Genomic DNA, 15,645 nt, shown 5'->3' with positions numbered 1-15,645 from the left:
ATGTGCTCCTTCCCTACAGAAAACCTCTTATTATTATTTCCGAATCTGGCCATCTGTGAGATGTGGCCTTGGTTTAACAAACTGGATAATATTCAGATTCACGCTGCCACCACTGCAATAGCATTTCTGCCTTCTCAAGGTCAGAATTCATTTGAGCTCAGGGGATTATTCAACTTCTATGAATGGCAGTCTTCTTGCAGTCATTGGAGTTTCTTTGCCAAGATGGGTTTAACAGATGTAGCAACTTCCAAAGCTGGACCTGTGATACTGCTTGAGATCCAGACCATTGGTCCATCCCAGTCCTACTTGCAGATGCCGGGGACACTCTGTTACTGTGCTTTGGCTGTCCCACATGGATCTCCCAAACTTTCTCTTCCCTTTTCCCACACCCTGCCCACCAGTTTTGTCTCCTACATACAGCTTAACCATTCATGAAACAAAATTACCTACCTAGGACCAGTAGAAGTTTCATGGGCGGTGTTTCTAGGAAGTGCTCAGTCTTGAATCCCTTTGTAACAAAATGTCTGGTCCTGCTGGAAAATGTATGATCGTGTGCAAAAGGGGTGTACATGCCCTTAGAAGAGGGGATCGCAGCAAAATGCCAAAGCTCTTTATTCTGCCATTTGCCTGTCCGTATGCTTCTTCAAATATTTTGAGGGAAGGATGAAGTGAGCTAAAATGCTGAACAGCAAATCAGCTGGAGAGCACAGGAAAGGAACTGTGTAGAAAGTTTGATCAAACAGATGAATGAATATGAGTGAGGATAGGTGTTTGAGCAGGAGACAGGCATGAGCACAAGAGTTTGAGGAGATGGAGTGTTAGGGATCAGCAAGAAGATTTAAGATAGATACGGGGATAGAACCAAAGACTGAGGATAGCACAGTGGATGGAGATCACAATGGAGTTGGAAAGCTGTGGGGAGTAGGCCAGGAATGAAAAACGAGCAGTAAGAAATGGTGAGGCAGTTACCAGATTCCCACTAGCCTTGCCTGAAGTAGGTTGAGCAAATCAGAATTCTAGCACCCCAAAAGAGTTGGTGAAATCTGTAGTTTGCTTCCGTGTTGAGTGCTTTCCTTGGCTATCCAGAGGTGTCCCAATTGCAGTCTGAAATTCAGTCACTTTAAGAGCAGCAGCATGAGAAGGAGGCACAGGAAATCCACTGAGATTTCTTTTGTGTGGAAAACAAAGATATAAAGCCATGGGAGGAAGGAGGCAGGAAACCAAATGTGCAGCAAGGAATTTCACAACCAGCAGGGAGTTCTTAAACAGGGAGGTACATGTTAAGGCCCTAAAGGGGTGATGTAATCATAATTAGAGGATAAGTGACAAAGAATATTGGGGGTGGGGAGAAGGGGGTGGGTAATATTGGGGGTGGGGAGAAGATGAATTTTGCTACACCTAACAGAGAATGGGCATATGACAACGTAATACAGACAAGCACACATCCAGTCTCCCTTTCACTTGGATATATATTTGCTTCCTGCTATACACCACTTTTAAATTTTGTATTCTATTATTACTATCATTGAAAATATATTTCTATCCCACTTGTTTATGGTGGGAAAAGGATCTTGCTGCTGCTGTTGCTGCTATCTTATAATATTACCTCTGCACCTTTGATTCCACTGGAACTCAGCTGCAAAGCCATGCAGTGCTCAAGTTAAGATGATGCATGGAAAAGAAATGCTTAGAACTTTTAAGATTACTTGACTGTCTCAATCTATTTAAAAATATATATACTATTTTTTTTCCTATATGAAGAATTCTTCTGTACGGTGCTGGATTTTTAAAAAACCAAAGTGAAAACAGTGTATAAAGTCAATAAATGATATTATCAGGAAGTGCACAGTTCCCAAGAATAGAACCATACAACCTTTTCTTTTGAGGATAGGCAGCAACTGGGTGTGGTGCTAGGTGTGGACCAGCTTCACAGTCATGGGTGACTTTGCATTGTGAAATACCACACTAGTTATAACTCCAAAAGGAGTACTGCTGGAAGCTCCCATCCCAATGGCAGGTCAGGCTTTAGACTTTGTAGGCCTTCAACACTGTTTACTGGACCTCACCTTCCATTGCACCTGAAGGCAGGAGGCTAGCTTGTGGGGCATCTATGGGCAACAGGTACATACAGCTCTGTCTTCTAACAGCTTGCCAGTGCTATCTGTACCTCAGGCAGCAGAACGTGAGGTGGGGTAGGCAGACCCCGAAATACCACACCTGTGCTCTCTTCACCTAACAGCTTGTCTTGGTAAGCTTGGCTCCATCCACTGGGCCACTTTCTCATGGAACATCCATAGCTTTTCTAATCCTGACTTATCCCTAGTTAGTTTTCCCTGCTGAGGTGAAAGAGTTCTTCCTTCTGGATCTCTGAGAGCCATATCCATCTGGTCACCACAGAATTCAGGCCTCTCAGATCCATCTACATGACCTTCTCTCCTACGTTTATGGAAGACAGGAGCCCATTTGGGAGGGCACTACTGTTCTTCTGAAAAAAGATGCTCTGAAAGGCTAAGTGAGACAAAACACATCTCACAACTGCAGCCATTCTGTCACTACACATGGAAGTCTGCCAACTCTGTAACAGCAGGCAAGAGCCAGAGTGACAGGAAATCTCTCTTTGTGGGGGAAAATTAGAAAGTAATATGAAAACAGTGTTTCCTCTTTCCACACCTACTTGGTAGGCTGGAGGCTGCAAGCACATTTCCCTCCATGTTTAAATTCAGCTTTCTTTCTATGAAGGCAAAACTCTCATTGCCTGCATCAGACTACAGTGTAGTCTGCAGGAATAGAGTGGAGAGAAGCCATTTCTACTTCCATTTGCTGAGGTTGCAACACCTGCCATTAGGGTTGCCAGACTCAATAGAGGACAGGACTTCTGTGCCTTTAATTGCCCTGCTCTCTTTTGAGTCTGGAAACCTTAAAAAGAAACCAGCAGACCCTTTGTTTAATTTTCAAGCAAAGGGTCTGCTGGTTTCTCTTTAAGGTTTCCAGACTCAAAAGAGAGCAGGGCAATTAAAGGCACAGAAGTCCTGCCCTCTATTGAGTCTGGCAACCCTAGTAAGCTCCCTTCACATTTTAGAACCAGAATCCTCCATGGTCCTAAATTGAAAATGGAACCTATGACAGGTAAGCAGCCTCCCAACTACAGAACATAACCCCCCCCCCCACCTCATGATGGGTGATGAAGACAGCCTGGGAGGATGAAGTTAGCATGCTCATCCCAATTCTTCCTCATCAAGTGAGGGATCTAGGATGGGACTGTAGTGACTCATGTGACATGACATCATTCTGCACCAAGTTTTCCTGTTTCTGCTTTGCTTGATTGTCTGGAACTTGCAGAAGCAAATAAATGTGAAGTGAAATGACCTTTACCAGGGAGATTAGAGGACATGAAGATGTTCTTTGTAATAAGTTCTACTTCTGGGATGAAAGCTGTTATAGTCCTGTGCAGCCAGCCATAGCAGAGCTCAATGGAGGGAGAAGCCAGCCAACCAGCCGAGTCTCAGGGGGCATTCGCCTGGAGGCAGAGTCTGTATACAACACACATAGACAAACTCAGCCCTCCAGATGCTTTGGGACTACAACTCCCATCATCCCTAGCTAACAGGACCAGTGGTCAGGGAAGATGGGAATTGTAGTCTCAAAACATTTGGAGGGCCGAGTTTGCCTACGCCTGGTATACAAGGTTCAGTCCAGTCCTAAGGTCAGGAACATCTTGGTTCACGTAGCCAGGGGTAAAAAAAAAGCTGAGGAGCCAAGATCACGAGAAGCAAGAAGTAGGGTTGCCAGACTCAATAGTGGACAGGACTTCTGTGCCTTTAATTGCCCTGCTCTCTTTTGAGTCTGGAAACCTTAAAGAGAAACCAGCAGACCCTTTGTTCAATTTCCAAGCAAAGGGTCTGCTGGTTTCTCTTTAAAGTTTCCAGACTCAAAAGAGAGCAGGGCAATTAAAGGCACAGAAGTCCTGTCCACTATTGAGTCTGGCAACCCTAGCAAGAAGCAGCAAGGTCTGGCCTGGAATGACAAATGTGGTTTCCAGCAACTGACTGAGGCTGGAAACCCTGCTTAAGAAAGCTGGAGCCAGCTGGTTCTCATCAAGAGCAAGAAGACTGATTAGCAGCAGGTGGAGGCACTTCACCTTCTGCTCCTTCAGGCTGCTGCTCAGCAGGTGAAGCCGACTCCTGGCTATGACAATAACACTTTCTGATAGGTGCTTCCTGTCTGGGTGGGTGTTGCCCTAATATCCAATCTACATGCAGCTCCACTATCACTAGCCTGATGTGCCGTTTCAATAGACTGTATCAATTTTGACCCCACTTGTTCCGAGCCTTCTAAGAATTGGATTTAAGAATTCACTTGTGTCTCGCCACAAAAAGATTTCCCCAAGGAACCCCGTTATATTCTTGTGCTCCATGACAGACATATTTCTAATCTCTTTTGCAATGGGAAACTTACCATATTGGTTAGATATACACATGCACAGGAACTGTTCCTTGTGTGTTTTCAGTAGTATTTCAACAGTATTTTTTGAGGACCGACAAAGAGGAGGAAAGCACATAAGAAGCTCATAGGTGAAAAGGAGAGAGAGAAAAAGAGAAGATCTTGATGAGGAGCTTAGATGAGCTGAGAAGGTAGGAATGAAAGGTGAAAAGCGGAGAGGAGCTGGAAAGGGGTCAGCTCATAAAACCATTAAGGATAATATGAGAAGCTTACATCAGATGTTAGCAGGCAACGGGGAGCCAGCAGAGATGACAATTTTGGGAATGTCAGAGCACTATCTTAATGGAGGATTATTTTCACAACAGATTAGTGGTAAAACTGAATGTTGAGGGTATCAGCTGGAGCCTGAAGAAAATGAGGTCGCAGTAATCAAGGATGAAGAGGATGATGGACTTGACAAGTTTTATATTTTTTGTGGTGAGAATGAAGAGGAAATGGAAGATTTTAGAGACATTTGGGAGATAAAACCACCTGGATTTAGTGATAATATCTACCAGTATATAGGGATAAAGAGTGGAGTGACACATGAGAAGGAACAGTAGACCATGTGAGAAAATGCCTTCGAAATCTGCAATGTTGCCAAGACTTTCTTATTGCTGTGAAATCTCAGTAGCCACTGATGGGGGGGGGGGAATCCCTGATGCAGTCAAAATCTGCAAAACTTTAGACTTTGGTATAGAGAGAAAGAAAGAGAGTCATTTCCAAGAGTTGTGTAATTTTTTGCAAAATGGTCTCAAGGTTAATTATATATTAGGAAATTGAAGGGACAACTGTATTGCCAGAGACAGTAGAAATTCTGTGAAAAACAAAAGTAACATCTATTCACATTAGTCTCTTGCCCACTCCATTGCTATCTTTAATTTGAGACTCTGTATAGATTCTTCAGAAAGTAAGGCCAGCTCGGAGAAAATGTTTGATGGTGATTGTCCAATAAGCCCAGGCTTCTATAAACTAAATCTCACAATCTCACGGGAGAGTTTATATCCCATTTATCAAACAATGAGAGATACTCACTTAGCTCACAACACATGGGGAATCTGGCCTTTGCAAATTCCCATATGAAATTACCTGATTTACACATCTCAGAATAATGTGTCAATTGGCACTTAGCTAATTGAGCTAATGTTGAAAAATGTTGTCAGCAGTCTAAATGTATCAAAATATGAATTTAAAACTTTATTTTTAGAGATAACACACATTTGAATATGCATTTGGAAAGAATGCACACTTCACAATTCCTTTTAATTCGGGTTTCAAAGTAGTTTGAGGGTTGTTGTTGTTGTTTTAATGCAAATTAATCTGGAAGTAGCAAATAATGGAATCGTGAGTGAAAATATAGACCAGAAAAAGAGCTGTCCATCCCTCTATGTAGCATAGCAATCTGTTTTGGGTTGTCATCAGTTATTGTTGTTGTTAATGTTATCGCTTGTAGTATAGCATTCAATTATGCTTTCTATTGATTTATATGTTTATCGCCGGGGTTTCCAACCTTTTTGGACCAGGGGGTACATTGTGAGAAAAGGAGTCAGTCACAAAATGGCTGTCATGGAGGCAAGATAGGGTTGCCATATTTCAAGAAGTAAAAATACAGACAGTTGTTGAGCCCCTAACTTGTTGAGATTTTTTTTTGCATGATTGCCCGCCTATGCCAGGCCGCAATATGGAGTCAAAGCCCAAACGCCCGCTCCTGAGCCACAGCCTGAACCCAAGTTGCCCACACACAACTCCCCCCCCAAAAAAACTGGAGTTACCAGAGCCTAGTACACAAAAAAGTAAAACAAAAAAAAACACAAAAAAACCAGAGCCTGATGCAGAATTAGAGCCCAGCCACTGCTCTCAAACCTGAGCTGCCCATACACATAGGGTTGCCAGACTCAATAGAGGACAAGACTTCTGTGCCTTTAATTGCCCTGCTCTCTTTTGAGTCTGGAAACCATAAAGAGAAACCAGCAGACCCTTTGCTTGGAAATTGAACCAAGGGTCTGCTGGTTTCTCTTTAAGGTTTCCAGACTCAAAAGAGAGCAGGGCAATTAAAGGCACAGAAGTCCTGTCCACTATTGAGTCTGGCAACCCTACATACACATTTTTTTTAAAACAAACAAAAAACAGACCCCTTTTGGTTAAAAATGAAAAAAAAACCTGGGTAACCAGGTTGCCCTCCCAAAAGAGGCCATGTCTGGGATTTCTCTGACATATGGCAACCCCAGCATGGCATAACAAAGTGGCTGCCGGGGATAATGACATAACTTAAAGTTTCAGATACTGTATAGTTATTGCCAGTTTTTCACCCGCTGCCCCCATACAACTTCATATTTACTATGGTATGAGAGCTATGTCCTGGTGGTCCTGATTGTGGAAATAGAGCTTTTAAAGGCACAAAAGCCTTCTTTTCACTAATACCAATCCTAAAAAGAAGAAAAAGCTTCTATCCTGTACCTATTTAGCGGGGAGCAAGCCCTATTAATCACGAAGAGGCTTACTACTGAAAACTATACAGCAAATTCTTAACGAGTGCCTGGACATTTGAATAAAGTTAGTCTCTACTATTGATTTTATTCAAGGGGGACTTACACATCACCTTTACAACCAAGCACTATTAAATACCAATTAAACATCAGTTTGCAATGACATTTGTACATCCTTAATTTTGTTCACACAGGAATGAGCATTGGTAGCTGTTGTTGTTAACTTTGCAGTGTAGGAAACTGCATATTAAATGAACCACATTTCAACAACACGTTACTGAGCAAAGGGACTCATGCGAAAATAAGAGAAACAAGTATTTATTGGATAAGGCATAGTTAGTACTGCTGAATTATAGAAATTGGAACTGTAGGCTTGATAACATTTTTCATGGATATGCATCTTTAGAAGAACAAGCAGGAAATTATATGTGCAGTGCCTGTGTTTACTTTGGACAAAGCAGTGCAATAGATCTTAGTTTAAAGACTGTACTGGATTTAATGTCACTTGCCTCTGAGAAGAACCTTTGATGAAATCATTTTTAAATAGAGTGTTGCAGGAGTGAAGAGGAATTGCTGAAAATTGCCTGCCACACTTTCCTATTGACTGTTCTGTGATCCATAATTATGACTCGTTTACATCTACAAACCTATCCTATTTGGCATTTGTACCATAGAAATATGACTCTTGTACCTTTCATAGTACTTTAGTTGTTTCGATGGGCTTACTCTTCAAGCAAGTGTCATAGCTGCCAAGTTTTCCCTTTTCTCGCGAGGAAGCCTATTCAGCATAAGGGGAAATCCCTTAAAAAAAGGGATAACTTGGCAGCTATGGCAAGTGTACATAAGGATGTAGCATAAAAGTGGTGGTACTTAGTTATTAAAAATAAGCTTCTACTCTTTGATGTATTAGCTTTTTTTGTGTACAAGATGTTGGCATGGGATTGATTTGTGACAAGAGCCCCCCCCCCAAGTACATCCACTCCTGTTGAGACTATACACATGCAAATCAGCTTGCTTGGGTCACATACCTTTAAATTTAGACAACCACAACCTAACTTGGTACTGGATTTGCAGTTTGCACAGCTGCAAAATCCCTTCTGTATTTCCCCCCCTTTTCTAATAGTTTGTTATATTCCATTTGCCATATCGACTTCTACAGCTTATTGAGCTGATGTTTTTCTGTGAACTATCCAAGAGGCCTCAGTGTTTTTTGCACTTTTTAAAGGTCCCTTTTGTGTTTTATTGCTCCTTGCCCACATAAAGAGCCTCTCAACAAACATACTACTTTTCTATTTAAAGCATCATCTACCTTACCATTTTCCCCTCACTGGTTAGGTGAAAAGGTGTCAGGAATATTTACCTTTACCCCTATGAACTGTGCCATTCTGACCTCTCAAACAACACAACAATTACCCACAATTTTGGCATTGTTGCACCTGCCATCATTTCCAGAAGAAACTCCAGGTTTCAGAAAGTTATAACTCAAGTTGTAAAATCTTGTAGACATTCAGCTAGAAGATCTGTTTTAAATTAAATAAGCATCTATTTTTGAAAAAAGTTGTGATTTTAATAATTTCTTTTTCATACCTGTTGCTATAGCTCCCAACAAAAGAACACAGGAAATGTCAAACAGACGTACAGAACCATGTAGAAATAGTGTTAGGTGCTATTAAATTTTATTTATTAAATAATGTATCCTCTCGGGAGACAGACCTGAAGAATATGCAGCAAAAGCTTACTCCCAAGTAGCACTGCATAGGATTGTAGTTTAAAGCCTATAGTCACTCAAGGGATAGTCTCTGGACAGACTGGATTCAATCTTGCACTGCTGTTTATAAAGATCCTGAAAAATACATATTTTGATTTTACAGTTCCTGAAGTCTTGCCCTGATAGCTATTTGCACTGTGATATTACATTTGAATATGTTGTTGCCATTGTTATTGATTAACAACAACTCATATTTGTATAGTGTACAAAATTCTTTATCAGCCACCACACTTTAAGATGGTGTGGCAAACAATTTTATGTGGAATGCGCTTTCTCCGGATATTCCTGTTTCCTTCCCATTGCTTTAAGGGAAAACAAGATGGTCCCAGCCCAACCATAGCCAAGGATGGAAAACTGCTGCCCCAACATGCAGGTGTGCATTGTGGCAGCAGGACTTTCAGGGCAGAGGTATGGAGCAGCGTACACGAGAATTAGCAGGAGGGCTGTCAAATGCAGCTGGGCTGGATTACCACATTTTGAAGTGTGTGAAGTAATGCAAGTTATTATCTGAGAACATCTCCACCCCCATGAGACCATTAAGTCCGGAGACTGTTATTACCTAACTGCACCACTGCTTCCAAAATTATGTTCATCTAGATTTGTCCTGGCTGATAAGAGTTGAGTTTTTTTCATTTTTGAATTTAGTACTGAGCACTGTTCATGCTGCTTTAATTTATTCCTGCCTCTTCTCGTTTCAGCCATTTAAGAGGCCTCTTTGTGATATCAAGTAACTCTAGTGAGGACCAAGTGTCAAGTTCACATATTATTTAAAGTATCACAAATGCTAACTTGCAAGGAAAGCATTATAAATGCAATTATATCATATTTTTAGTAGTAATGATATTATTATTAGCTGAACTATCCAAGTGTTTAAGATTAGGGATGAGCAATCTGTCAGTTTTCATTTCCCTCAGCTTCTCATTTTTCCAATCTTAAATTTAGATCTCCACACTTCCATGTCAGTTTGTGACTTATTTATTTTACAAAAAGCAAAAAGCTTAATGAAAATTCATCAGCAACTTTATGCATTTTTTCTTAATATAATCATTTTTGTAAAGCAATTTCCCCCCAATGTAATGCATTTTCCTATGTTATTTTCATGAACATAATAATAATAATTTATTATTTATACCCTGCCCATCTGGGTTCCCCCAGCCACTCTGGGCGGCTTCCAACAAAATATTAAAATACAGAAATTAATCAAACATTAAAAGCTTCCCTAAACAGGGCTGCCTTGAGATGCCTTCTAAAGGTCTGGTAATTGTTGTTCTCTTTGACCTCTGGTGGGAGGGCATTCCACAGGGTGGGTGCCACTACCAAGAAGGCCCTCTGCCTGGTTCCCTGTAACTTGGCTTCTCGCAGTGAGGGAACCGCCAGAAGGCCCTCGGCGCTGGACCTCAGTGTCCGGACAGAACAATGGGGGTGGAGATGCTCCTTCAAGTATATAACATATTCTACTTTACCCTTGTCTATGCATTTCTGTAAACATTACTTTGCTGGAGAACTGCATTGCAAAATTCGGAGAAGTGCAGATTTCTAAGGCCTGCTGTACTTTGGTTCATCTGTTTCAGAAAGTGTGAGTTGGATAGGTTTGTCTTTAAACATGAACCAAATCAAATTTCCCTTCTATCCTTATTCAAGAACCTTGTTGATAGCTTGGTGGGATTTGGAGAGCAGAGAATATTGTCAGACTCACTTCCTCAAGTTGTTTGCATCTCTGTGACCTGTTTAGTTCATATATGAAAGATTCTCTCATACTCCTCATAAACTCAGTTCTTTGTTTTATTTCCATGTAGCTCAAGCGTCTCTTACTGGAGATTCAGGGCTACGCCCAAAAGCTAGTTAGAGTGACAAACCTCTCCTAATTTGAGGTCATTTATGCCCATTGAAAAGAGGGTGACATCTCCCCCCCACCCGACATTGTAAGGATCTTGCCTTTCTGAAACTTGTAAAGCGAAGTCTAGACAGAATGTTGTTGTAGGACACATTCATCTGTGTTTATCATGTATTTGGGGAAGTTGCAATTAATTTTTATTCACTGGTGATAACTTTCTGTAGAAAGACTGGAAAGGTTGATGGGTACGTTGCAGATTTAAGTGATGTGCCTTGTTTATGCTGCTTCCTTGTGGGCCATTACTGTAGGATTTGAGTGGAACCATATGATTATAGTCTTAGGTTGTCATGCAAATAGGCTAATTTTGTTCCATTTCCCCTTCCCTTCTCTGTCCTTGTCAATAGGATGGATAAATCTCACACCTTATTCTGTTTCTGATAGACTTGTAAGGCTGTCATCAGAGTGGATTAATCTTGTGCCTGTGTTATCACAAAATTCTTTCTCCTAAGAATGACTTATCATTGAATTTAAAGCCCAATATACTTTATACGCAATCTGCAGCCTTAGGCCGGTGACAAAAATGTAATAAGAGCTAAAAATGGCACACAACTAATCCATTCTTATCAGGATATTTAAATTATAATTTCATGGTCTTCCCTCAATGCCTCATATAATCAAGAAAGAATAGGGAGAAAAATAATGTATTAGAAACTTCAGCTTCAAATGTCATTCTAAGGGGACTATTCACCCACCTGGTGGATTGATATTGTCAATGGGCACAATTTATCAAGCTCCATTACTAACAGTGGAAATTTCCCTATTGGCTACAATGGAAGGTGGAGTGATAAAGTTTTTATCCATTGAAATCAGTTCAGGTTAACACTCTGCATTTGGCTGGACACCTTCCCACACCTTTATTACATAGGGTAAAGGTAAAGGACCCCCGGACAGTTAGGTCCAGTCAAAACAACTACGGAGTGTGCCACTCATCTCACTTTTCAGGCCAAGGGAGCCGGCTTTTTTCCATAGACAGCTTTCTGGGTCATGTGGACAGCATGACTAATCGGGTCCTCCCTTAAAGAGGGCACATCTTGCGGCGAGAACTGACAACCAAACCCTTGTGTTGTGGGTGGGTACGATTGGTCAGCCACAACACCCTATTGGTAGGTAGGTGCCTTGATGCTGGGTTTATTCAGACCAATGGGGACCATAGCTGTCAAGTTTTTCCTTTTCTCGTGAGGAAGCCTCTTCAGCATAAGGGAATTTCCCTTTAAAAAAGGGAGAACTTGACAGCTATGATGGGGACACTAGCCAAAATGGATCAAGGGACCTATATATGCCAACGCACGTGACCCTCAGCTTTCTTTCTTGGTCAGTGCATCAGCACACCTGCCCACCTCTCCCTATATTTAGGGCTTGTGCTTGACCTTGCTATGCTGTTGTGTGTCATCTGTCATTGGGACAGGGGCACGGCAGGAATTTCCCCCACTTGGCTGATTGGCTTGTGCCATTTGGGTTTCACCTGCTGCGTAGCAAATCGTCACAACTTGTAAGGTTGCGGATAGGCTCTGGTTCAGGTGATAGAGATGGGGGAACGCTCTCACCATCCCTATGAGAAGGGGTATTCCGTTAAAGGAATCCAGGGACTCAATTGTTTGGTCAATCCTGCGAGGGGTTGTTCCCATGCCTGAGTCCAGGGGGGCATCTGGGTGGTGGACATAGCATGTCCCCAGCTTTCTGCCATTCCAGGTGTTCACCCTAGGCTGACCTATGATGCAGCTCTGTGTCAGCGCTACCTGCCACGATGCAGGGAGCTAGTCAAACCAGAGCCTATGCAACCACTCACTTGCTGTAATCAATAAAGTTGTTGCCTAAATTCTGCCAAAAACCAAATAAAAATTTGAGTCTTGTCTGAATTTATTTAAAGGGGGGGGGGTTAAAGGTCTTCAAACACAAAACTGCGTGCAACAGGACCGGTGACGAATGCCAGAGCACACGGAAACGCTGTTTACCTTCCTGCCACGGCAGTTCCTATTTATCTACTTGTGCTGGTGTGCTTTTGAACTGCTAGGTTAGATCACATAGGAGAGTGGGTTGGCTGGATCATGAACACAAGCTGCGATTTGACATTTGACACAAGATAATGACAAATCGTGGCATGTGATTAACAGTTTTAACCTTGAACCTATCAATGGGTTCAGAGACCCTACACATTGAAACTGGGAGAAAATTGTTTGCAAAATGCAAGTTTTGTCAGTGTAGCTGAAATGGGGAATATTGCTTAATTTTCCTCAAGTGCTGCCCAAGCAAATCGTTGTGTAAAAATTGCCATCTAGAAAGGCTGTTATTCTTTACCACATGCATATACAATAATGTTAAAATAATGGGAATTATTTGACTTAAACCGCAAAGAAGAAGAAATCAAAGCTACTGGGTTTTTATTATCCCCTTGACATGGATCTTTGTGCAAAGTTATAAAATGGCTTGGAAATGAGAGGTTCTGTGTCATCGTAATTTAAATTGTCTTAAGTGTTTGGACATGCTGCTGCAAACCTTTGAGGAAAACAAGCTCCAAATATAGATTTGAAATAAATTATTATGCTGTGGGTATCTCTTGCCAGACAAAACAACATCTCTTCAAAATTCTAAATGAAATGGTTTAAAACAACTGTCCCAAAGAGTTTGTCCAGGCTATTACATTTCCCCCACATTTTGCCAGTGTGGATGCTGGCAGCAGTCTTGCCCCCAGTAGCAGCCTGCAGTGGGGCAGGGGCACAGAGTTGCCCTCCCAGCACCAATATTGTTACATGACGACTCAGGGCAGCACGGTGGTGAGGCTGATGCCCCTCTGTGGAGCCAATATAGTCCACACAGCTAAACTGGCCTTTAATAATAGAATCATATGATTTTGTAGACAAAGATTTGTGGTGATAGATGAGGAGGCTTCTTTTGTGGCAAGGATGGAAATGGAGGAAGCGTCCTGCTTTCGGCCCCCCCAGTCAGCTTGGCATGATTCTTTTTCTCTGCAGAAAATCTCTCCCATTTTGGCTTCTTAATCACTTCTGTTGTGGTTGTTTTGTGAATTATTTTGTCTCTTTTACATCTTCCTTCCTTCCTTCCTTCCTTCCTTCCTTCCTTCCTTCCTTCCTTCCTTCCTTCCTTCCTTGTCTTGTCACCCCCCTCTTCCTTCTTCCTTCATTTAAATACAGCGGTACCTCGACTTACAAATGCCTTGACTTCCGAAGGTTTCGACTTCCGAAGTCCACAAACCCGGAAGTATTTTCACTGTGCACGCAATCTGTGCATGCACAAAGCGCAAAATCATGCTTTGCGCATGCACAAAATGGATGCGATAGTAAGAGAGATTCCTAGACGTAAAATAATAGAAGAATGGAAATATGTGCAAGAGTTTCTGGAAAAAGAAAACTTAGAAAACAGACTAGTAACGTGCATAAATTGAAGCTATAAAAGGTGAGAAAGAATATTTAGACAAATAGAAAACTATAAAAATTGGGGAAATGAGAAATGGCAGTTATTAGGCTTAGAAGAAGGAAAGCGTGTAGTAAATAGTAGGAAGATTAGTCAATATTATTTTTTGTTCTTTTCTGTTTTCTCTTTTTTTTTCTGTTTAATCCGCTTCTTGTTCTTTTTTCTTTTTCTTGTTTTCTTCTTTTTTAAATTTCTTTGTTGTTGTTGTTGTTTTTCTTGATGCGTTATATTAAGTTGTATGAATGGAATGGATTTATATATGATTTATGATTTATAAGAGTTATATGATTTATATGTATATAAATTATTTTTTTGAGGAGTGAGTGGATTTAAAAATTATGATTTATCTGTCTTTTAATGATATATGTTCATTTTAAAGTTTCAATAAAGTACTTTTTTAAACTTAAAAAAAATGGATGCTTCGACTTACGAAGGATTCGACTTACGAAGAGTGCCGCGGAATGGATCACCTTCGTAAGTCGAGGTACCACTGTAATAACATTTTTTTAAAAAAATCTAGGTGCACACCCTAATGAGATGTGCTGTGCACACCTATGGTAAGGTAAAGGTAAAGGACCCCTGGACGGTTAAATTCAGTCAGAGGCAACTATGGGGTGTGGTGCTCATCTCACTTTCAGGCCAATGGAGCTGGCGTTTGTCCACAGACAGCTTTCTGGATCATGTGGCCAGCATGACTAAACCGCTTCTGGCGCAACAGATCACCATGACAGAAGCCAGAGTGCGCAGAAATGCTGTTTACTTTCCCACCACAGCAGTACCTATTTATCTACTTGCACTGGTATGTTTTTGAACTGCTAGGTTGGCAGGAGCTGGGACAGAGCAATGGGAGCTCACTCCATCATGGGGATTAGAACTGCCAACCTTCCGATCAGCAAGCCCAAGTGGCTCAGTGGTTTAGACCACAGCGCTACGCGGGTCCCTATAACACCTATGGCAACTGGCTCTTAACCATTGTTCGTTCCTTGCTTTTGTAGAATATGAAATCAGATGGAATAATTTCATTGAAGAAAGAGTGTGCTTTGGTTCCAGAGACGTGGAAACATACTGGTAAATTTTTAATTTTACTTTTAGGCCACCGAAGTTTGCACACATTTAAGAAGAATGACCCAAACATAAAAAGTCCTTAAGATTACCAAAGAAGCCTGCAAGATGCCTGCTGTACTCCATAAAGTAATAAAGCTCGCACCTAAGCAGCCGAAGGATAGTCAGAAGAATACACTAGCAATCAGGCTTCTCTAAGAGTGTGGCTGGAAATGCTTTCTATAATGGATGTTGAGTACTGTTTTTAAGCACTGCCCACTGAAAGGTGCTATGAGGTTTAACAGACAACATTTATTGGTTTTTAAGGGTGTAACTGATATACTTTTAACAAATGCTTGACTGGTATGACAACTTTATTAATAGACACATGGCACTTAGGCTTTGCTGGATATATAGCACAAATAGGCAGTATTTAATTTTATATGCAAATGATAGGCCATATGGTGCTTTTTTCTTTTTCTTTTTAAGCTTGCCATCAGCAGAACAAAAAAGATTTTAAGAGCTATGCAGTAGATATTCTGGGAATC

At 41.3% G+C, this 15,645-nt stretch overlaps 1 protein-coding gene across 5 annotated transcripts in view; it reads right to left on the bottom strand.

Moving 5' to 3' along the window:
• The window catches only part of ADGRL4 (adhesion G protein-coupled receptor L4), an 89,597-nt gene extending 88,367 nt beyond the window's left edge, over nucleotides 1-1,230 (bottom strand). Inside the window, exons 1-2 of one of the 5 annotated variants that reach the window (XM_088673897.1) lie at nucleotides 970-1,145; nucleotides 451-718 (exon numbers count right to left, since the gene is read on the bottom strand). In XM_088673897.1, the coding sequence (XP_088530023.1) occupies nucleotides 451-571 (121 nt within the window). In that variant the 5' untranslated portion in view covers nucleotides 572-718; nucleotides 970-1,145. Of the gene's footprint in view, nucleotides 1-450 lie in introns of all 5 variants that reach the window. The other 4 variants (XM_088673898.1, XM_088673896.1, XM_035122071.3 and 1 more) reach the window with 4 other exon arrangements.
• Nucleotides 1,231-15,645: the final 14,415 nt, after the last annotated feature.

The sequence above is a fragment of the Zootoca vivipara genome, chromosome 7 (assembly GCF_965207765.1).
Source record: "Zootoca vivipara chromosome 7, rZooViv2.hap1.1, whole genome shotgun sequence".
Lineage (NCBI taxonomy): Eukaryota > Metazoa > Chordata > Lepidosauria > Squamata > Lacertidae > Zootoca > Zootoca vivipara.
This window is presented reverse-complemented; position numbering and strand designations above follow the sequence as displayed.